Raw genomic sequence first — 22,979 nt, forward strand, 5'->3', positions numbered from 1 at the left:
TCAATATGTTTTTTTTCTAGCCATCTCATGAATTTCATCTCTAAGGATGAGTATGAGTAGAAGTCCATGGAGGCTGCTGTGATTTCATGTAATTACATACATGGTGTTCAGTTTGCTATTCTAAGAAGGCTAAAGGACCTGCGATGATGTCACAATGTCATGAATATAACATCGGGCACCTTATAAAAAAATTGACACAATAATTTTCATCTGTACATAGAGCTTAACATGTCTGTAGTTGAATATTAGCAGACGGTCCCTAAGTACAAGGAGGCAGAGCAGTGATTTGAAGAGACACTGAGCTGTCAGTCACAATAATGGGGTGTGGTTCACTGCCAGCCTGAGAGAGAAGAGTCACAAAGACCAGACATGAGTCAGAAAAGCTAATTTGCATATCATAAAACCATCTGTAATTAAGATACAGTTCCCCACTGGCAGCTAATTTTAGGTGATATGGAGAGGACTTGTAACCAGGCAGGCATTGTTAGTCAGGGTGGTCAAAATATCGTGACAGGTCTTTTTTAAGACCAGAGAAGGGGCCAGAAGTAGTGGAACTGCAGTGCAATGACGTTGCTTCTAGACCTTTAGGATCACACTGCAAACTCCAAAGACCATCAAAGTGGTGCAGTAATTTCATGCCCATTTCACAGCTAGCCAATAGGAAAAAAGGCCTCCAAAATCCATCATCTGCTCCAGTAATTTCATGCCTTGGATGGAGCTGAGCTAGGAAATAAATAGAAAGGGTATTGCTTCCAAAACAATTTGCCTCAGAATTGCAATTCCCTGAGGTCGCCTCTATTGCTGGTTCCATCATTGAACTGTTGGCGCCAGGGAATCCCTCTCTCTGTGAAGGCAGTTTGAGACCCGAGCGAAATTCATTAACCCTTTCTATTGTCACTCGGCTATTTGTGTTTTTATGCTGATGTTGCCCTCAAGGCAGCACTATATGGCGGTATTATGCAGGCTGAAAGGCTCCACTTTCTGTCTGATAACTTAACATTACGCATAATTTCCTAAAGCACAGACATTCAGGCTGCTATTCCACGCTCGGAACAGCGGGACAACCAAGTGTGCAAGAGACACGCATCTAAAGAATTGCCCATTGACAGAATAAAGCTGAGTGAAAGAGAAAAAAAAAACACACGAGCACTGCCGGGGGGGGGGCGTGGCATCTCAGAACATGCGCGCTGGATCCTAACAATCATAGGTACAGTGTGCGGCAGCATGTGACGTCAGCAGGAGGCGGGAGCACTGAGACGTCTCTCAGTGTCAGCAGAGCCGTGATCGGGCTTTCCAGGTTTTTCACCGGGGACACATCGTCACGTGATCTGGACTGTGGGCGCGTGAGAGGAATGGCGGAGGCTCAGCCCTCAGGTACCGGATCCATTCACTTCCCGTTGTATGTAATTGGTCTCCTATTCCAGTAGACCGTGACGTTTATCTTGCGGGGTCTGTGTGTGCCAGATGCCTCTGGTGCAGTCAGGAGCAGGCGATGTAGATACCTATGGCAAAGCATGGACCTCTGGGAACTCATTGACAGGGAGGATAGAAAGTTCCCGGAGATGTGTGTATATATTATACAGTATGTATAATGCACATGACTCTTTCCCGCTTCCCTACCTGTCCTTATGTGCCCTCTCTGTGTCTTGGCGCATCTGACCATGACTTTGCTCCATGGCAGTCTGAGGCAATGGTCACGGTGATCCTGTATATAAAGGGACTGCATTGGGCCGCTTACTGAGAGCTGTAACCCAGGGCCACATATAGCCAACCATGATGGCCTATGAATCCTCCAGACAGCTGGACACAGAGAGGCTTTACATGGCAGAGTGTAGTGGGACATGGCAGCGGGAATATTGTCCCCATCAGGAGAACAGCTGAAGAGCTTACAAGGGAGAGATGGACCATGATTTTCCTTTCAGTTGTTCCTTTCTAGAAGTGGGCCAAATTGTAATAGCAAGGTAGGGCATATACTGCTGCTTTATTGCTGTCCTGTGGGTGGATCTACCTGACGGGGAAGCCTGTGACCTGCTCTATAGATCTTCCCCTCCCTAGTGCTAGCAGCTTCTTTACAAACAGGAGGATTCATCTTGCTTTTACTGATCCATACTGAACAAATACATTACTAGTAGTGGTATTGGTAGTGACTACTTCTAATGACATAAATGACATTGCACAAAGCCCAGTTATCGGTGCCATGAGTCCAAGCAGTGTTCTGTCACCTAAACATTGGCAGCAGTACAAATCTACATTGTAACAAACCCACAGGGCAAAGGTGGGAGATTGTAAGCGGTAGATAGTAAATACATAGCCATAACTGAAGATGCCTAGTGAAAGTGTATTTTTCTTGTGGCACTGTGCTGAATATGGGTAGTGTGTGTGTCTAATATATACAGGCGGTCCCCTACTTAAGAACACCCGACTTACATACGACCCCTAGTTACAAACGGACCTCTGGGTGTTGGTAATTTACTGTACTGTACCCTGAGCTACAATAAACAGCTATAACAGTTATCACAGGTGTCTATAATTAAGATTTATTATTAATCCTGGTTCTTATGACAATCCAATATTTTTAAAATCCATTTGTCACAGAGATCCAAAAATTTTTTCCTAGGTAGACCTTAAAGGAAACCTACCACAATGGTAGGTATTAGCTGTAAACATCAGGCACCAGCTCAGGGTGAGCTGGTGCCGGAGCTTACCTTTGCTAGTGTTTTAAACCGCTATATCGCGGTTTAAACACATTATGATGAACAGACCCGAAGCAACCTCGGGTCTGTTCATTAAAGTGTTTTTAAACCGCGATATAGCGGTTTAAAACACTAGCAAAGGTCTGGTGCCGGTGTTTACAGCTAATACCTACCATTAGTAGTGGTAGGTTTCCTTTAACTATGCGAGTCAAAATGAGAAAACAAGTCCAGAAAATCACATTGTCAGATTTTTAAAGAATTTATTTGCAAATTAAGGTGCAAAATAAGTATTTGGTCCCCTACAAACGAGCACGATTTCTAGCTCACAGACCTGTGCGTCTTCATTTTTCACTCAGTCTATAACTTTTTTATTTTCCCATGTAGAGAGCTGTGTTTGGGCTTGTTTTCTGCGTAACAAATTGCAATTCATAGTGACGGTATTTAATATTCCATGGTGTGTACTGGGAAGTCGGAAAAAAAATTATAAATGCAGTGAAAATTATGAAAAACGTATTTGCGCCTTTTTCTTGTGGGCTTGGATTTTACAGCTTTCACTGTGCGCCCCCAATAACTTGTCTGCTTTTATTCTTTGGGTCCGTACGATCACGGAGATACCAAATTTGTATAGGTTTTATAATCTTTTCATACATTTACAAAAATTTAAACCACCTGTACAAAAAATAATTCTTCCTTTTGGCGCTAACTCTTTCATACTTCAGTGTACTGAGCTGTGGGTGGTGTAATTTTTTTGCGACTTTTGAAGAAGTTTTCAATGCTACCATTTTGAGGACTGTACGGCCTTTTGATCACTTTTTATTGAATTTCTTATATTTAGCAAAACGACAAAAAGTGGCATTTTCCGTTACAGGGTTAAACGGCGGGAAAAAAACGTTGTTATGTCTTTGTATATAGGACATTTTGGGATGCATCAATACATAACGTTTATGATTCTTGCTAGGTTTTTTTTATATATACGTAACAAAGTATTAAGATAAACTTTTGTTATTGACCAAATAACTTACTTCCCAGCATAATTTACAAATACATTCTTTAAAAATCAGAGAATGTGATTTTCTGGATTTGTTTTCACATTTTGTGTCTCGTAGTTGAGGTCTATTTATGTCAATTACAGACCTCTCATCTTTTTAAGTGGGAGAACTGGCTCACTAAATATTTATTTCCCCAGTGTACATCTTTGGTAGGAATAACAAGAGAAAAAAAGGTTATAGGATAATCTGCTCCAGAATTGTTATTTAATGGGATGTATATGTATTTACTACAACAGACATGTCATGAGGCCGTGCCTCCCTAGGGATTGCTGGCTATGGATCTAGCCACTTGAATCCTGTCCCTTTGACCATGTTCATACCATGATCTTCAGTCTAGTCTCTTTTATGATTGTGGTTATTGGAAGAATCGACTTGACTGAAGATCTGCACTATTTGAATGCATCCAAAGGAGGCCGGATCCTAGTGTTTTGATCCATTGATCTTTTTATTTACTATTTGTGACCCAGAAATTTGTGAAATTGAGACAGTGAGATTTGTGACCCTTAACCTTTCTTTTTGGCGTTGAAGCACAGTTCATTGTTTGAACATTTTATGTTTTCCTTTGTGGTGTTTTTTGTAGGACGTATACTTTATTCCTTTGCACCTCTTTTTATAGTCAGCTTTTTGAAGTTGAAATTGTTTAATGGAGTGGCTCTGCATTAACCTTTTATGTGGCTTCTGGGACCTTGATCTGACACCTCTTTAACACTTTATTCTCCTCATCACTGGAAGGTTAGGTGGTCTGACCCCAGTGATCACAATAAAGGGAAACATGTATTTAATGGGATTGCCATTAGACATCCTAGATCTGAAATTTTGGGATGGAAGCCTCTGCTGCTGATCTCACAAGGAGCACTGTAGTGAGGATTCCTGCTTGTTGTTGACTCCATAGAAACGTGTTTGTATCCTCACTGAGGCTGTTCAGAGAGCTACAGGTCACAAACGCCATAAAACATGACTATTTTCTAATACTTATGAAAAAATTGGATGTTTGTCTTCTTGCTTTCTGAGAGCTTGGTGACGTCACCGGCAGAGAGGGTGGAGAAGTTTCAAGCACGCAAGGTGCATTATGATCGTGACCAAGCACCCTGTGTCAGGGGTGCCGAATGGTGTAATTTGCTTAGAGTTAAAATGGATTTTTTTTGGTGAAACTGCAGATTTATATGCCTTAACAAGACCACCTCCAGCATCAGCTCACCTAGCTCAAGGTAAAGGCGTTTTGAAATGGTAGGTTTCCTTTAAGTATGGCTGCAGCCACTCACTTTCATATACATGCATGCTTAGCTGGACGAAGCGTGTGTAAATTTTATAGGGGAAGAATATGAAAGGAAGCTGCTGCCAGCCATGCCCTATTCTTCTTTCTCTTGATGTCCACAGTTGGTGAAGAGTTGAGAAGCCCCACGTTAGTTGGTCCGTCATACCCACCAAATTTTGGGTATGTGTACGCAAAACTTTACGAGTAACGTTATTTTTCTGATTTAACAAAACCATAGCTTCTTAAAACATGGCCTGATAGATCGAGTCACACTTTGATATTGGACTAATTTTTGTCCGCTTTGGTTGGCCTTTTGTTGACATATATCTGGTTTTTAGTGCTTGCATATAATTGTATCATCATGACTTTGTGTTTTGTTTTGAATAGCTGATTTAGGATTACGAATGAGACCTATGGGCAGAGTCACCTCTCCGCACGTAAATGTGATGTTTACTGAATAAATGCAGTTCTCTCAAATAACCAGCTCCATGTAAAATATTGCTATTGTAATCACAGATTTTTTATTTGTTTCAGGGCTAGCAAAGTATAACCCAGAGGCTTCTGACTTTGTCCCTAGAGAACACCTTAATCAACATCACTCAAACTGGAGAAATCATGGAAGAACTGAAAACAATAGAAACTGGTCTAGAATCTGTAATGTGGCATCTTATCCTCAGCATGTGCCACAAAGGGAGGGAAATAATGACAGCCCGTCTCAGAAAGTTCACTCCTACAACAGCACTGGCACAGCTAACAGTGCCAGAGGCCAGCAAGGATCCCCTGACATACCAAACAAACCTGTCAAGCATCACAGCTTTCAGAATCAACGGTGGCATCGATCTAGGAGTGAGCGATCCCACAATAGGAACCACTCACGGCAGCCTCTTTCTGATACATCTTCTAGGTCATCATTTGTTGCAACCACACCACTTGGTGACTGGCGTCTAAGGACAAGAGATCCCAGTGATTTATGCTCATCAGAAAGTGAGAAGGAGGTTGGCAGTGCTGACAGTCGAGGTGCCAAGCCAAAGAGACTTACCCATGTGTCTGGAGGATCTCTTAGAGGACCTCGTGACAAAACAAGACATTCATATGACAGGGAGAAACGGGTAGCTTCAAAGCAAAAAACTGATGAGCTGTTTGAAAACATTCCACCTCGAGATTTTCGGAAAACAGGGGCTTCTAAGGAAGACCGCTTTAAAACGAGACTTGATCGGCATGATGGAGCAGCTGAAGATAAGCAGAAGCATTTGTCTTCTGGTAATAGGGCATCAAGGGAAACGCTGGATTGGAAAAAGCCTCAGAGTGATGCTCAGATATTTAAGCAGAATGAAGCACAGAGCAACAAGTTGTCAAAACTTGACAAAAGCCAAGCGGCAGCATTTGCATCAAAGGAGAAGACGATTGATCAGGGAACAGAACCTCCTCAGTCTAACACATATCAGGAGCCAAAGTCTCGTGGACATCATTGGATTACTGATCGGGACAAACCAGCAGGGAGGAAGCATCCCCCTCAAGACCGTGCTTCTAAGTCCTCTGTGCAACCAGGGTTTGGTAGACAGTGGAAGAAACATGATATACCAAAGAGCAAGGAAACGCATACAGGTAAGGTCATCTGTAATATTGTAGGATATTTTATTTCATTGCATGGTGTCAATAAATGTGTGTGTTTTATGCCCCCCTCTATGGATGCTTGTTTAAATGTAGTCTAATTTTTAAAATGTAACCTTGCATCAAAGGGAAAACATGTCATCGTTTTCATGTTGACAATACTTTTCTAGCTTTAAAAATAAATGAACCCCCCCCCTAAACTAAATATACTTTCATAAACTGCCATTGGAAAACATTGTGCCTATCCCTACATTGTCCCTCTACCTGACTGTAAACTTAAAGGAAACGTACCACAACAGATCTACCTATTAAGGTAGATCCAGTGGTAGGTGCATCTTACGTATGTAAGGATAGCCCTTTTTAGGGCTAATGTTTTAGTCCTCTGTATGTCCTCTGTATGTTTTTTGTAATCTTTTATCGGGGAATAAGCAAATTTTCTAAAGAGGCTACTGGGGCTGATGCTACACGGCACGGCTTCTCCACGCCCCAGTAGCCTCTTTGATCCTCCTACTAGATAGTTCCAGTGTGCAGCGAGTAGCTGCACACACTGGTCCGCGAAACTGGAGTTCTGCACATGGGCAGTAGCTCATGCTTCTTTAGAAAATGTGCAGATTCCCTGATCAAAGACTACAAAAGATACAGGGGACTAAAGGATTACCCAAAAAAGTGCTATCCTTATATACGTTAGATGCACCTACCACTGGATCTACCTTAATATAAACATGACTTCCTGGCTCCTCTGTGTTTCCTGGTTCTGGTGGCCACGCCCCTGCAGTGTGTGTGTGTCATACTCCTATACACATTACTGGCAGCCTGTATAATGGCTCCACCATGTGCTTACTGGTGGCCCCTGCAGCCTCTGTATGTATACGATATCCCTACCCACATGACTGTATAATGATGTAATGGCTCCTCCATGTGCTTCCTGGTGCTGGGGGCCACGCCCCCTGCAGCCTGTGTATATGAAATGCTCCTATACACATCACTGACAGCCTGTATAATAATGTGAGGTATAATGGTGTAATGCAGGGGTCAGGAACCTTTTTGGCTAAGAGAGCCATAAGTGGCACATATTTCAAAATATAATTCTGTGAGAGCCGTACAATATGCTTAAAGGGACACTGACAGAACAATGGCTCCAGCAGTCATTGGTACAACAAGGAGTGTTCCTCCCCCCTATACTAAGCCACCACTGGACAGAAAGAATGGTATTTCCCTGTAAAATAAAAAAATAGATAATTTACATTCGAGCTTGTGGTGCAGCACATTTTGTCCAGCACTTTGGTTTCTTTTTAATGTGCATGCCTGGATCTGGCTTCTTCCCACCTTATGATGAGAGATGCCAGCTCTCAGGCATGCGCAGAAGAAGGAAGAGGCCAGAATGCTGGGCGAGATGTCCTGCATGGCAAACTCCAATGTAAATAATCAATTTTTTTATTTTACAGGGAATTACCATTGTTTTGGTCCAGTGGCGGCTTAGTACAGCAGGGAGGAACACTCCTTGCTGTACTAATGACTGCTGGAGTAATTGTTCTGTTGCCCTTTAAAGTGTTGGTCTTAAATAAAGTCAATAAAAAGAGGGTGCTGAGTAACATAGGGAATTTGTAGCTTCAATTTACTAAAAATCGTTGATAAGTAGGAACAGGAGCTGCAGAATCTGCGTCCCTATAAAGCTGCCGACCGCCCCGGAACATCCCAATACACATTTATAAAAGTGTGTGCGCCAGTTTTGTGTGGCAGCTACTCTGTACCACAAGACAGAAAAATCTGCGCTTAAAGGGGATGTGCACACAAATTTTGTCTTTGGTCCAAGCTATTATGTGTCTAAGCTGCTGCAGAACCTCACATTAATGTAGAAATGCAGTGGTGGGGGAAGATATGAGGGGATGATGCAGAGGGGTCTGTAAGGGACACTTAGGAGCTTCATAGCTGCTCCTGCACACAGGACACTAAGAGGCATAGTGTGAGGAGACACTGGGGGGAGGAAGGACTTATTTCTGGCTGATTCCTGGCTGCTGACTCCTTCTCCTCTTCAGGTGCTTGACCTTCTCCTGAGTATGAAGTTCTCTCCTCTGTATGAATCTCCCGCGCTGCTACATCCAGCGCCGGGATTGGCTGTAGGCAGACAGTCTCCTCCCCTCCCTCTCTCACACTGGGGAGACTGCCGTCAAGAGGGAGAATGAGGTGCCCGCCCCTGAATTAACCCCATGTACCTCTGCGTTGCTCTGCCGATTACATCGAGGGGCATAACTACAGCCCGGGGCACAACAGGGGCCAGGGACATACGGCCCCTGGTCTTGGCAGGCACGGTAGCAGTTGCTGTAGTTACGCCCCTGGATAGCAGCCCTGGCTGGGAGCCAGATGCGGCCATCAAAAGAGCCACATCTGGCTCGCAAGCCATAGGTTCTTGACCCCTGGTGTAATGGCTCCTCTGTGCTGGCAGCAGCCTGTATGTACGAGATACTCCTATACACATGACTGACAGCCTGTATAATGATGTGAGGTATAATGATGTAATGGCTCCTCCACGTGCTTCCTTGTTCTGGCGGCCCCCTGCAGCCTGTATGTATACGATATTCCTACCCACATGACTGACAGCCTGTATAATGAAGTGAGGTATAATGGTGTAATGGCTCCTCTATGTGCTTCCTGGTCCAGGTGGCCCCTGCAGCCTGTGTGTGTATGAGATACTCCTATACACATGACTGACAGCCTGTATAATGATATGAAACTCCTGGTGCTGGCTCCTCTATGTGCTTCCAGGTGCTGGTGGCTAACCCATGAAGAGGTGGTGAGATTTCCCATCAATGTGTAGATGAAAATTGGATATGGAGTAGAGCACTGGCAATTGTGACTTTGTCAAACTTTTTGGCTGGTGGCTATGCCCACTGCAGGGTGTGTATGAAATACAACTGCTCCAGGATGCAGCCATGTGTGGGAGGATGCAGCATGTCAGTCACTCGTGTAGCTGATATCTGTGTGTCACATGTGTTTCAGGAGGAGAGCATGTCAGCAGATAAAGCACAGACACTAGCAATGCTTTACTATACATTACACACAGACATGAGCAGGGGGGAGGAGAGGTGAGGGGGAACAGGGGTGACATTACTGCCTCTGACCATGTGACCAGCCTCATTTACATAATATAGAAAATATGATTTTTTCTTGGTATCATGTTCGGGTAAATGTTACATGTTGATCACTTTTTATGCGCTTTCTAGGAGGTCAGATGTGAAAATTTCATAATTTTTGTGAAGTTTTTACAGTGTTTACCGTACAGTTACAGTGTTGTTATGGGCGTGGTACACAATATGTTGTCTGTTTTTTTTGGTGATTATCACTTTTTTTATGTTTTATTTGATGATTGCATAGGATGGGCCTTCAGGGGACTTTAAATCATTTTTTTTAATTGCGCTGTTTTAACTTTTTACTATTTCATTTGATCACTTGTTAATTGTAATATACTGTAATACAATGTATTGCAGTATATTACATAGTCACCTTTGCTTTCTGCATAGGCTTACAGCTGCACTGTTTACTGTACAATCTAACAGGCTGAACCCTGGGGTCCTTATCGGACCTTTGGGTTACCATGTAAACGATCGCCACCGTCGTGGCGATGCACTATAGCAGTGGTGGCGAACCTATGGCACGGGTGCCAGAGGTGGCACTCGGAGCCCTCTGTGTGGGCACTCTGGTCCTCACCATAGAGTTCATAAGACATGGGTCAATACTAAATCAAAACATCCTTGGCTGCCTGGCACTGCAGAACGAGTAAAAAGACATGGACAGAGCTGGATTAGAATTTGAGCTCCTGTCATGTGCCCTGCAATTCTTCCGGTACAGGGAAACCTGGAGGGTAGCTACAATAATAATTTCTCCTCTCTCTACTGTATTGATGTCCTCAGGATGCCAATGCGATTGAAAGCTTTGACAAAGCAGTAAGCAATAAGTTATTGCTAAAATTGCCATGTTGGCACTTTAAAAGAAGTGAGTTTTTGTTGTAGTTTTAGCACTCGCTCTCTAAAAGGTTTACCATCGCTGCACTATAGGGTTAAACGGTGGGACCACGATAGTCGCAATTCCGGCTACCGCGTACTGCCGGATCCCACAGTGATCGCACAAGCTCGGCTTCTGCCATCGCCATTATGTAATTCTACGTCAAGGTGCGGAACTCCCCGCTTCCTGTGACATAGAATAGGTGCGGGAAGGGGTTAAATACATGTTTATTATTGAAGTTACCACACTGTGTTTCCTGTGTGAATACAGATGTAAAAGGTTGAAGGGAAGACCCTATAGACACTACTATTGAAATGCTATAATCCGTCCCTGTGGTTGGTTATAGTAAAGGCTTTGCCAACTATGTCCTTATTTGCCTTTTTATTTCTGGTTCTGTAGCTCCCTAAACCATAAGCCTGATGTGATCTGGAAGATAAGATCCTTATCTTTAATATGACACAAAGACTAGCCCTTTATTCTGCCAGAAGGTAATCACTTAGTTGCCCCTTAAAGGAAACCTACCATTTCAAATGGTAGGTTTAAGCTGTAAACACCAAGCACCAGCTCAGGGTGAGCTGGTGCCGGTGCTTAGTTTCGTTAGTGTTAAAATCGCGGTTTTAACACTTTTTAAACTTTATAGCAGAAGCCGCTTCGGCGCTGCGCGCGACCGTGCGCGCGCAACGCCTGCGGCATTTCCTATGTAGGCGCGCGCACGATCGTGCGCACGCAGCGCCGAAGCAGTTTATGCTATAAAGTTTAAAAAGTGTTAAAACCGCGATACCGCGGTTTTAACACTAACGAAACTAAGCACCGGCACCAGCTCACCCTGAGCTGGTGCTCGGTGTTTACAGCTTAAACCTACCATTTGAAATGGTAGGTTTCCTTTAAGCGAACCTGGTGGACCGCTGTGGTGTTTTGCTATCCAGTCATAGTGGATACTGCTTTGTAGCTCTGAACATATTGCTAGTGAGCTATTTTGGACAACGAAAACCACTTGATAAACGGATCATAAACAGTAAGGGGTTTATGTAGAAGTACCGATGGACAAAATATTCCAATATTTTCCCCTCCCAACCTACGGACAGTGCAGTGTTTTTGTCTGAGATGACATTCGTAATGGGCAGACAGATCAGTGCTGTTCTTTATACTGGCTGCAAGCAAACAATAAACAAGAATAAAATATGTTTACTGAATAGTAAGGGAAGCATAATGCAGTGTATTCTGTACCAACTTTCCAACAGACTACACTAGTGAAGCTATTTTCCAGATGGTTACCCAGTGCATTCTCTTTTATCATGAATGACATGATATTTTCCTGCAGTCTTATTCCCTCTAGAGAGTTACAGAGGAATCTTACAAGACATGCCTAGTATGAATATGTGCAAATCCTGTAATTCCTTATCTGTCCTTGGGTTATCAAACTATACAGGAAAATACAGTGGGAGCGGTATCAGTACAGAAAAGAAATGTGCAGTATGTTTGGTCATAAATTCTATGTAATGTAATGGTTGACCGGAGCAAGGAAAACAGAATAAATAACATTTATTATCCAATGACCTTGGCTTCTGTGGCAGCAAAGTTTTTGAAGCCAACAAATGGGCAAGCAGGATTGTCTATAATGGCCGGAAGACCTGGTCAGAGTTTCTCCAAAGCGGCACCGCTTTGGATGGTTCCCAGTGTGGCATACGGAGTATGGAGATGGTAGGGTCTACTAATTGTGGTCAGTGGGGACCCGGTGAACTGTTGAGAGCATTATGGGTGGACAAGGTTTATTGATGTGCATAAAGACTGAAGGCTGGTCTCCCTGAAGAAAAGTGGTTTACGTGAAAGAAAGCTGGCAAACTAAAATGGCTAGAGCATCTAAACACTCAAGTAGTCGCATGCACATCTGTATTTGGCCATGGAGCATTAGAAGGAAGTTGTTTGTCTGCAGAAGTATATTTTACACCTTATTGGGGGTTCCATCAGCAGTTCTTCCACACTAAGGGTTTATTGACATGTCCATGCGCTTGCCTGGAGCAGATCCTGGGCGAGCACAGGGCCTGGAGGAGTGAGTACTCTTCACCCCTACCCTCTCCATAGGCAGACGAATGGCTGCCCTGCTCGTTCATGGTGCGATGGTGCCCAAAGTGCTCACTGTGCTGTAACCTGGAGCTGTAGATATTTATTGAAGTCGTGATCTGGTTGCAAATCATGCGTCTGGATGACGGTTTCCATAACGATGGTTTAAATGAGGCCTGAAACTATCTGCGCACATTGCGGATTCTGTGTGGATTATATGCACCATTTGAAAATCCACAGCATAAAACAGTAGCATTAAAGGAGTCTTCCCACAAAAGAAAATTCTCACATTTCGATCCCCTAGTAATAATGCAGATCATTTTAACCCCTTACTTTACAATTTTAGTGTTATTGCTGTTTTGGCGCCGATCACTACCTAGGCTGCTCAGTGCAAAATCCCAGGGTGTGGGCGGGGCCTTGCTAAGCATTCACATTGTCACCCCACAGAACTAGATGGATTATAATGTGGTTAGATTATCGGGGTACAGGTGTATATTCACTTTCATCTGGCTCCTGACATTCTACTAACATACTGACACATAGAGAGACGCAGAGGAGAGATGAGACAGATGAGATATGCATGAGATTACACAGAGGCTGACAGACTTTTACACTGTTACACTTTTAGCTGTGCTACATCTCAGAGATATGTGCCTGCCTCCCCCTTCCCTTATCTCCTTGTAGTTTGTAGCTGTTCTCTGCTCACAATGTCCTGACAGGAAGTATCTGTGCATGAGTGTAATCTCTGTGCTGACTGCAGACTGTGTCTTCACGGGAATAACCCTTAACGTGCATCTGATTTGGAAAAATGAATGTAGTCAATTTTTTTTTTGTATTAAATGTTATTTAATAAAATAATGATCATGTCTTCTTTTGTGTGTCCTTGCAGATTTTTGCATGCATCTTTTTTACATTTGTAGTCTATGGGAGAGTGAAAATCTGCATGATGCAAATTTTAGCTTGAAATTATGGCTGAAAATGTAAGAAATCTGCATCAAAGACTGTCTACACCTAACGCAAACCCGCCTTGAGAATGCACATAAAAAAAAGTGTGATTCATATTTTATGTGGATTTTCCCTATGACAATTTGCTATGGGTGAAGATAGCCTAAAAGTTAGGCAACATGACAAAGTAGACTTTACAGTAGCACTGCCTAGGGTAGTGGTGGCGAACCTATGGCACGGGTGCCAGAGGTGGCACTTCAGAGCCATTTCTGTGGGCACTCAGGACCAAATCCACCAAATCTTCCTGCAGTCCCAGGCAACTTAAGAAATGCTGCTCTCAGCACTACTTTAAAGCAACACTTCATTGGCTGTTTGGAACTGCAGGTAAAATTTGAACTGCAACATATATGTTGGCACTTCACAGTAAATATGTGGATTTTGGTTGTAGTTTGGGCACTCAGACTCTAAAAGGTTCACCATCACTGGCCTAGGGGGTCCTGAAGGGGCTGGAAAGGCTATACAGCAGCGGAGACAACAGGACTTGTGATGTAACCAGACATATTACATGATCGAGCCTGGACATTTTGAAGGTTCTAGTCCATTTCAATATTGCTACCTGTCTATTTAATGGCTGACTGGACTTGCTGAGAGTTGTAGTCCTTTACCCCTATTATCCTATAAATCTCAATTTTGTTCCCTAATGTTCTATAATAAGAGCCTATAAAAGCTGAGAGTTGTAGTGCATTACTCCCTATTTTTCTATAATGCCCTACTTGTGCACTGCTTTCACTGTGTGGCTGTTAATGTACACAGGACAAGGTGTCAGATTTCTGCTACAAATAACTGAGAAAATAACTGAAATGTAATTCATTTATTTGTAGCAAAGTATTATTTTCATACTGAGAATTGTGTTACTACACTAAGGCCTCTTGCACTTGAGCGTGTATTCAACAGTAAATGCTCCTCATCCCTCTGCTCTCCATATGAAACAAAATGTCCCATATTTGGCATGTTGGGTGCCATAAACCTCTACGGGGCCATGGTTGCGGCCCAATCATGGCCCCCATAATTGTTGTGTGCATAAGGCTTTAGTATTGAATTCCAAATTCTGGTCTTAAAGCTAATACATTTAGTTATATATGTTTATATGTTTTTGCTTACAGGAAATCTACCATCAAAATCAAACATGATTAAACAAATAGATCCAGGTACCATGACTGTGGTAATCTTCATTTTATATTTGCTATCCATGGCCTCTTTCCTTCTCAAATTAACTGTTAGAATTATGCTTATGAGCCTCAAGGGCTCTGTGTTGTAGTCTCACAGGCTGCCTCCTTGATTCCTTGGCACTTCCCTTTCCTTTTGTCTGATGTCATCTCATGGTGGCAGTGAGTTTTAGCACACGGTGGGAGGGAAGAAATGTTCCTTGTACAGTGTAACAGCCTGTGAAACTACAGAACAGATGGCCTCTGCTAACACCCTGAGAGACCTTCTGGATCAAAAGTTGATTTTAGAAGCTAGGAGGACATGTATAATATAAGATTGCCACTGTCAGTTCCTGGTTCTCCCTGGTTTATCCATGCTTCATTTTGGACAGTATATTTCCTTTTAAATATGCACATCGCATGTTTATTTTATTAGATCCAAAAGGGAATGTACGAAATCCCAAGCCTCTTTCTGTTGATAATACTAATCTTCCTCCTGGAGGCAATAGGAGTAATAGCTTGTCTGTTTGCTTGCTGTGAATGAATTAGTAGATACTACGCCACTCACATCTAAGTGTCTCTTATTAAATTTTCTGTGTGTGTGTATAGTATAATAAATAGATAGATATACTTAGATAGATTTCTATCTCGGTGGTAATCATATAGCGTACTTTTTTTTTAGTGGTGTGTTGTGTTTTTTTTTTTTTTTCTTTTCCATAGCTACTTTTTGATGATTAGGTACCCTGTATTTTACTTCATGTATGTTACTATATATATGAATATCCTTTTCCCATTTCATGACGGTGTTCATACCTGCTGAGCTCTTGACCACTTGTTTTTAAGAGTCTACATACAATTATGAAGGCTGTTATTGAGTCGGTGTAGGAATAAGTGATTCATTGCCTATGTTTTACTGTTCTTAGTGGTGACATCTGAGTAGTAATTACACTTCTAGCTGCTGAGGTTTGCCAAGACCTGTATGGTTGGCATGCGTGCTTAGCACAGCAGAGGAGAGGCAGATTAAGAGTTGGGCTATTACTGGAATGTGTAGCAATCAGCAGCATATTGAAGAGATGCCAGAGTGTTTCATTTTATAATAATCACATCAAGCAATGCCAATCCATTACTGGCTTGTGGTAAGAACCTTAGCCTTAACCTTAATTGGCTAATCCAATGGTGTAAGAAAGGGTAAAATATATGGAAATACAATATGTTGTCGGTGGGTGTCGTAACTGTTAGTTTTATTAGGATTGCCAAGATATTGGGGGGGAAAAAACAGGAATTGGACCTCACTTGAGCTTACACAGGCATGGTTTACAGTTAGGTTTTGTGTATTATTTGATTAGATGAAGACCGCTGGAGATGAGGCAAACACCTTAACAAAAATTGTCTTTGTAGCTCATAGGAACACTTTCTTTCATCTCTCCTCAAATTTGAAGCTCTGCTGTGGTTGGCTGCCACAGGAAAAGACCTTTCTTTTTGAACATTTTAAGATCCAGCATAAGGTCCTTTGGATTTCAGTTTTAAAGGGGTATTCTGGGAATATAAATGTCTGTTACAAAAACCCATGATGCTATAAATAAATGAATGTAGCAAGACTCAATGTCAGTAGTCACAGTGAAGCTTAATTATATTTTTTGATTCACAAAATTTTATGGCCTCTCAAGTATGCAGAGTTATCACCAAGATGGCCTCCACTGGAAACTACACGTCCCAAGATCCTTTAGTTCTCAGTAACTCCTCCTTCCTCTTATGCTCTGCTCCCAGTGATCTAACACAGTGATGGCGAACCTTTTGGAAGCAGAGTGCCCAAAATGCAACCCAAACCCAACTTATAGCAAAGTGCCAACACAAAAATAAAAACAAAACACAAAGGTGTTAAATATAGGGACTTGTGTAATAAACGTTAGAAAATCTTGGCAGTGTACTGCGCTGTCCTCTGCTTGCCTAAAACTGTTGTATACTGTTCAGAGGAAGGTTTGGGGGCAGAGCTCAGGTACACCTGCAGCTGATAACCAGCATTATAGATAGATAGAATTGCCCCATTTTAATATTGATGTATTTTATTTATAGCTATGTCATATGTCACATATAGGGGTCTGCTGACCTTTATACGTGACCCCAATCCCAGTGGCGTAACAAGACACCAGTGGGCCCTGCATGTAGTTTATCGATCTGTCTTGTTTACAGGCAGCTTTGTCAGGGGATATTTACAGGATAGCAGGTGAGAAGGGGAGAATGAGCTGATCCTATACTTTGTGTATGTCACTTGTTACCTTTCTACACTGCAGCTGCTACATGCAGCCCGGGCTCTGGTGATTCTTCCTCCCTCTGTGCTCTGCCCCTCCTCTCTTCTCCTATTGGCTGGTCGGGTCAGGTGACCCGCTCTCTGTGTGAGTCCCGGCTTTAGCAGGGGAGACGGCAGAGCAATGACTGTGCCTTCCTGCAGATATTAATGTGCTCAGGGGTCCCAAAAGAGCACATTGAACAGTGACAGCCGCTGGCCCACTGTATGTTAGGGCCAGATCCTTATGCCCCTGCCCAATTCTATTATGTGGGACAAGCTTTACATACTGCTCTCTTCTCCCCGCAGTGGTTTCTATGGAAACCACAATAACATTCAGCGCTTACCAAAGTAATGATGTGTAACTGCCATCACCAAAATACTGGGTGCACTGCAACCAACCGACTACAGCCAAACTTAGTGGTGATCACATGACCTGCCCAGGCAGTTACAGGACATGTGACCAGCGGCCATGTTATGTCCTGTGTCTGCTCTGCGTGGAGGATATCAACAGACTGATTAAAGGGCCAGTAACATTTTAAATCTTCATTATAGTGTATGGTCACTGCCTTTTTCTGGTAAGGGGAGCAAAATTTTAAATAACAATAAAATATATAAATAAACTACATATAAGCTTATATTTTAAATTATGCTGGTTCCTGGAATACCCCTTTTTAAGTTTTTTGTTTTTTTTGTGTTTGGGGTCATTGTCCTGTTGAAAAATAAATGATGATCCAACTAAAGGTTGCTAAAGGTTCTGTGGTAACCATGCTGGTTCAGTATACCTTTAATTTTGAACAAATCCCCAGCCGTGTGACCAGCAAAGCACCCCCACAACATCACACCTCCTCCTCCATGATTCACAGTGGGAGCCAGGAATGTAGAGTCCATTCATTCACCTTTTCTGTGTTTGTTGTTCACCTTTTTTGTTTGAACCAAAGATCTTAAATTTGGACTCATCAGACCAAAGCACAGATTTCCACTGTTCTTATGTCCATTCCTTATGTTCTTTAGCCCAAACAAGTCTCTTCCTCTTGTTGTCTGTACTTAGCAGTGGTTTCCTAGCAGCTATTTAGCATGAAGGCTGCTGCACACAGTCTCTCTTCAACAGTTGTTGTAGAGATGTGTCTGCTGTTAACCTGTGATTTCTGAGGCTGGTGGCTTGGATGAACTTTTCCTCTGCAGCAGAGGTGACTCTTGGTCTCCCTTTCCTGGGGCGGTCCTTATGTGAGCCAGTTTCTTTGTAGAGCTTGATGGTTTTTGCAACTGCAAAAAAATGTTCCCAGTTTTTCAGACTGACTGACCTTCATTTCTTAAAGTAATGATGGCCACTCAGTTTTCTTTACTTAGCTGCTTTTTTTTCTAGCCATAATACAAATTCTAACAGTCTATTCAGTAGGATTATCAGCTGTGAATCCACCTGATGGTCCCAACCCCATTTATTAGGCAAGAAATCGCACTTCGTAAACCTGACAGGGCACCTTTTCAGGTGACTACCTCTTGAAGCTCATCAAGAGAATGCCAAGCGTGTGCAAAGCAGTAATCAAAGCAAAAGGTGGCTACTTTGAAGAACCTAAAATATAAGACATATTTTCAGTTGTTTCACACTTTTGTTAAGTATATAATTACACATGTGTTTATTCATAGTGTTGATGCCTTCAGTGTGAATCTACAATTTTTATAGACGTGAAAATACAGAAAACTCTTTGATGTGAAGGTGTGTCTAAACTTTTGGTCTGTACTGTATGTAAGGGAAGTAGCAAAAGGCAAGCGACTGGCATTTTATAGGTTTATTATGAACAGCAGACAAGGTATTTTACCCCTTAGGGTGAAGACACACATGGCGTTTTTGGGCCGTTTTTGGGCCGTTTTTACTAAGTGCGTTTTCAGATCGTTAAAAACGCATGCGTTAAAAAACGCATCAGTTTTTTAAAAACGCATGCGTTTTTTGCAAACGCATGCGTTTTTGTCCGTTTTTCATTGCGCAATTTCGGAAAAACGGACACAAACGCATGCGTTTTCAAAAAACGCATGCATTTTTGAAAAACGGATGCGTTTTTTAACGCATGCATTTTTAACGATCTGAAAACGCACTTAGTAAAAACGGCCCAAAAACGCCATGTGTGTCTTCACCCTTACAGAATGGTCAGGGTGTTCCCAGGTTCCTCCAACCTATGCCACAGGAAATGTGTTCATGTTGCCTCACTTTTCCTTTTATTTTGGAGATGTTGTGAGTTAACGTGGTAGTCCACTAATAACACATTGTTCGATTTGATGGTATGTGGAAGGGTCCCAAGTGGAGAAGCTGCCCACCAGAGGTTGGGTGGGTATGGGTGTCAGTGTGGTAGTGATGAAGGAAATCATTCATTTATTTACATGTTCATGGACAACACGTTTCAGAAACGTACTGTTCCCTTCATCAGACCCAGTACAGATAATTCAAGAATTAAAAGTAGAACACAAAGAAATCCATATAATTTGCTTCTGAAATGAATTAATGTTTTATAAAGTGTTAAAATGGTGTAGTAAACTAAAAATATAATTTGAGTTAAAGGTTAGTCCCATTTCAGCAAATTAATGTTTTTATGATAAAAAGTCATACAATTTTCCAATATACTCTCTGTATCAATTACTCACGGTTTTGTAGATCTCTGCTTGCTGTCATTCTATAGAAAGCTTCTATGTTAACTTTCTGTGGACAGAAATCTGACCATGGTCACACAGGTGCACGGCTCGTTAGTATCACAGAGGATATTTAGAGCTGTGGGTTATAATGAGCCGCGCACCTGTGTGAGCATGCTCAGATTTCTGTCCACTGGCAGTAAATATAGAAGCTTTCTATAGAATGACAGCAAGCAGAGATCTAGAAACCATGAGAAATTAATACAGAAAGTATATTGGAAAACTGTATAACTAGACTAAGACTAACATTAATTTGCTGAAATGGGAATACTCCTTGTAAGCATAGTAAAACTTGTGCATTCTTTTCATGTATACACGCCAATTAATGGAGGAATAGTGGTACATAATGGAGGAATGGTGGTACATAAATACACAGACACATAGGGGGAGATTTATCAGAAGAAGAACTATTCTAGTTGCCCTTGGAAACCAATCACAGCTCAGCTTTCATTTTGTACTCAGCTGTTGGGAAATGAAATCTGAGCTCTGATTGGTTGCCATGGGTAACAAGAACAGTTCTGCTCTCAGACACTTATGTCTGAGAGCAGTTCTCATTGGAGAGATTTATCTCCAATATACTGTTTCCCTGTGTCTTATTTTTCTGTGAACAAAAAAAAAAACAAAAAACAGTAACTTCATGATTTCTTCATCCATGGCACGACCTCCTGCAGTATCTAAAAGATTCACTTATACTAATGTACGGTGTGGGGGGAGCTGCTGCAATGACTGCCGCTAGGTCTTATTTTCAGGGGAGGCCTTATATTTCTAAGTTGCAAAAAAAGTACAGAGATCTGAGACAAATGGAATGAGGACCCGTTTGATATGGGAGGGTAGCTGGAGATGCAAGGTGTGTGTGTTTTGAGGTTGCATATGGAAGGTGGGGGGCAGTCAGATACATTTTGAAGAGATAACAACCAGAGGTCGCATTAACGCCTCACCACGCGTCATAGACGCGTGATGAGGCGCCATTACCCCCCAAAATAATTGCCATGCGTAAAGTTACGCTTGGCAATTATTCCCTATAGCGCGCGCTGCAAAAGAGGTAAATGTCTGTAGCGCGATCACAGCGTGCGCCGGGCCGCTCAGCGGGACACGTGACACAGTGATCTGTGTCAGCAGCGCTCCGGAGCGAGCGCGCAGGCCCCGGGAGACCTGTGGACAGCGGGGCTGCTGCTCCCTGTCCTGCTCCATCTCCCTACCTGCCCCCAGCTGCCTCCATTTATGTGATCCCGACGGGACTTAAGGCCGGGTGGGTGTGTGGGTGTGTAGGTGTCGTGTGTGTGCTGTGTATTACCGAAATCTTCATACTCCTCCTCGGGTAAAAATACTCCTCAAAAATGGTGAGAGGAGTATTTTTACCCTTCTGGAAAAATGTTAGTGCGACCTCTGATAACAACATTGGTAAGGAGAAGCAGAGATGGTGATGGCAGGTGAGAGAGAGACAGATTGTGGTGGTTTCTCCCATTTACAAAGCCAGAGTATAACACAGCAGAGGTCATGAAGTGAGTGGGCAGAAGAAATGCTGATCGACAGTTCAGCAGTAGGTGGTGCGATATTGGGGGTAATGATGGAGGTAGAAAAATAGGGGAATAATCGCCACACATAGCATTTTGAAAGAGAATGGATTAGTAGTTGCTTGTATTGTCCTTTTGTTCACTTGTGTTTACGTTCTAGTATAATTTAGATGTATATTTATGATCAGCACCTAGGACAGTGGTGGCTAACCTATGGCACTGGTGCCAGAGTTGGCACTCAGAGCCCTTTCTGTGGGCACCAGAGATGACTCCAGGTATCTTCCTACACTCCCAGACAGCCCAGTACTTGCTGTGCACTGAGCTACACTCACCGGCCACTTTATTAGGTACACCATGCTAGTAACGGGTTGGACCCCCTTTTGCCTTCAGAACTGCCTCAATTCTTCGTGGCATAGATTCAACAAGGTGCTGAAAGCATTCCTCAGAGATTTTGGTCCATATTGACATGATGCCGCAGATTTGTCGGCTGCACATCCATGATGCGAATCTCCAATTCCACCACATCCCAAAGATGCTCTATTGGATTGAGATCTGGTGACTGTGGAGGCCATTTGAGTACAGTGAACTCATTGTCATGTTCAAGAAACCAGTCTGAGATGATTCCAGCTTTATGACATGGCGCATTATCCTGCTGAAAGTAGCCATCAGATGTTGGGTACATTGTGGTCATAAAGGGATGGACATGGTCAGCAATAATACTCAGGTAGGCTGTGACGTTGCAACGATGCTCAATTGGTAACAAGGGGCCCAAAGAGTGCCAAGAAAATATTCCCCACACCATGACACCACCACCACCAGCCTGAACCGTTGATACAAGGCAGGATGGATCGATGCTTTCATGTTGTTGACGCCAAGTTCTGACCCTACCATCTGAATGTCGCAGTAGAAATCGAGACTCATCAGACCAGGCAACGTTTTTCCAATCTTCTACTGTCCAATTTCGATGAGCTTGTGCAAATTGTAGCCTCAGTTTCCTGTTCTTAGCTGAAAGGAGTGGCACCCGGTGTGGTCTTCTGCTACTGTAGCCCATCTGCCTCAAAGTTCGACGTACTGTGCGTTCAGAGATGCTCTTCTGCCTACCTTGGTTGTAACGGGTGGCGATTTGAGTCACAGTTGCCTTTCTATCAGCTCGAACCAGTCTGCCCATTCTCCTCTGACCTCTAGCATTAACAAGGCATTTCCGCCCACAGAACTGCCGCTCACTGGATGTTTTTTCTTTTTCGGACCATTCTCTGTAAACCCTAGAGATGGTTGTGCGTGAAAATCCCAGTAGATCAGCAGTTTCTGAAATACTCAGACCAGCCCTTCTGGCACCAACAACCATGCCACGTTCAAAGGCACTCAAATCACCTTTCTTCCCCATACTGATGCTCGTTTTGAACTGCAGGAGAGTGTCTTGACCATGTCTACATGCCTAAATGCACTGAGTTGCCGCCATGTGATTGGCTGATTAGAAATTAAGTGTTAACGAGCAGTTGGACAGGTGTACCTAATAAAGTGGCCGGTGAGTGTATTTTAAAGTGACAGCTCTTTCTGGGACTACTGTAGGAGTGGGAAGGTGTGGACAGATCTGGATTATCATTGTAGCTCCTGTTCTGGCCCTGACAATTCTTCCTGTTTATGGGATCCTGGAGGGAACCAACAATGATCATCCAAATTT

The 22,979-nt window shown here is 42.9% G+C and overlaps 1 protein-coding gene across 2 annotated transcripts in view; it reads left to right on the forward strand.

Moving 5' to 3' along the window:
* Positions 1-1,159: 1,159 nt before the first annotated feature.
* NFX1 (nuclear transcription factor, X-box binding 1) overlaps positions 1,160-22,979 on the forward strand; it is a 95,892-nt gene continuing 74,072 nt past the window's right edge. For both annotated transcript variants that reach the window (XM_072152831.1, XM_072152832.1), the window contains exons 1-2: positions 1,160-1,374; positions 5,532-6,602. In XM_072152831.1, the coding sequence (XP_072008932.1) occupies positions 1,353-1,374; positions 5,532-6,602 (1,093 nt within the window). In that variant the 5' untranslated portion in view covers positions 1,160-1,352. The remainder of the gene's footprint in view (positions 1,375-5,531; positions 6,603-22,979) is intronic.

Source organism: Engystomops pustulosus, chromosome 5 (assembly GCF_040894005.1).
Source record: "Engystomops pustulosus chromosome 5, aEngPut4.maternal, whole genome shotgun sequence".
NCBI lineage: Eukaryota > Metazoa > Chordata > Amphibia > Anura > Leptodactylidae > Engystomops > Engystomops pustulosus.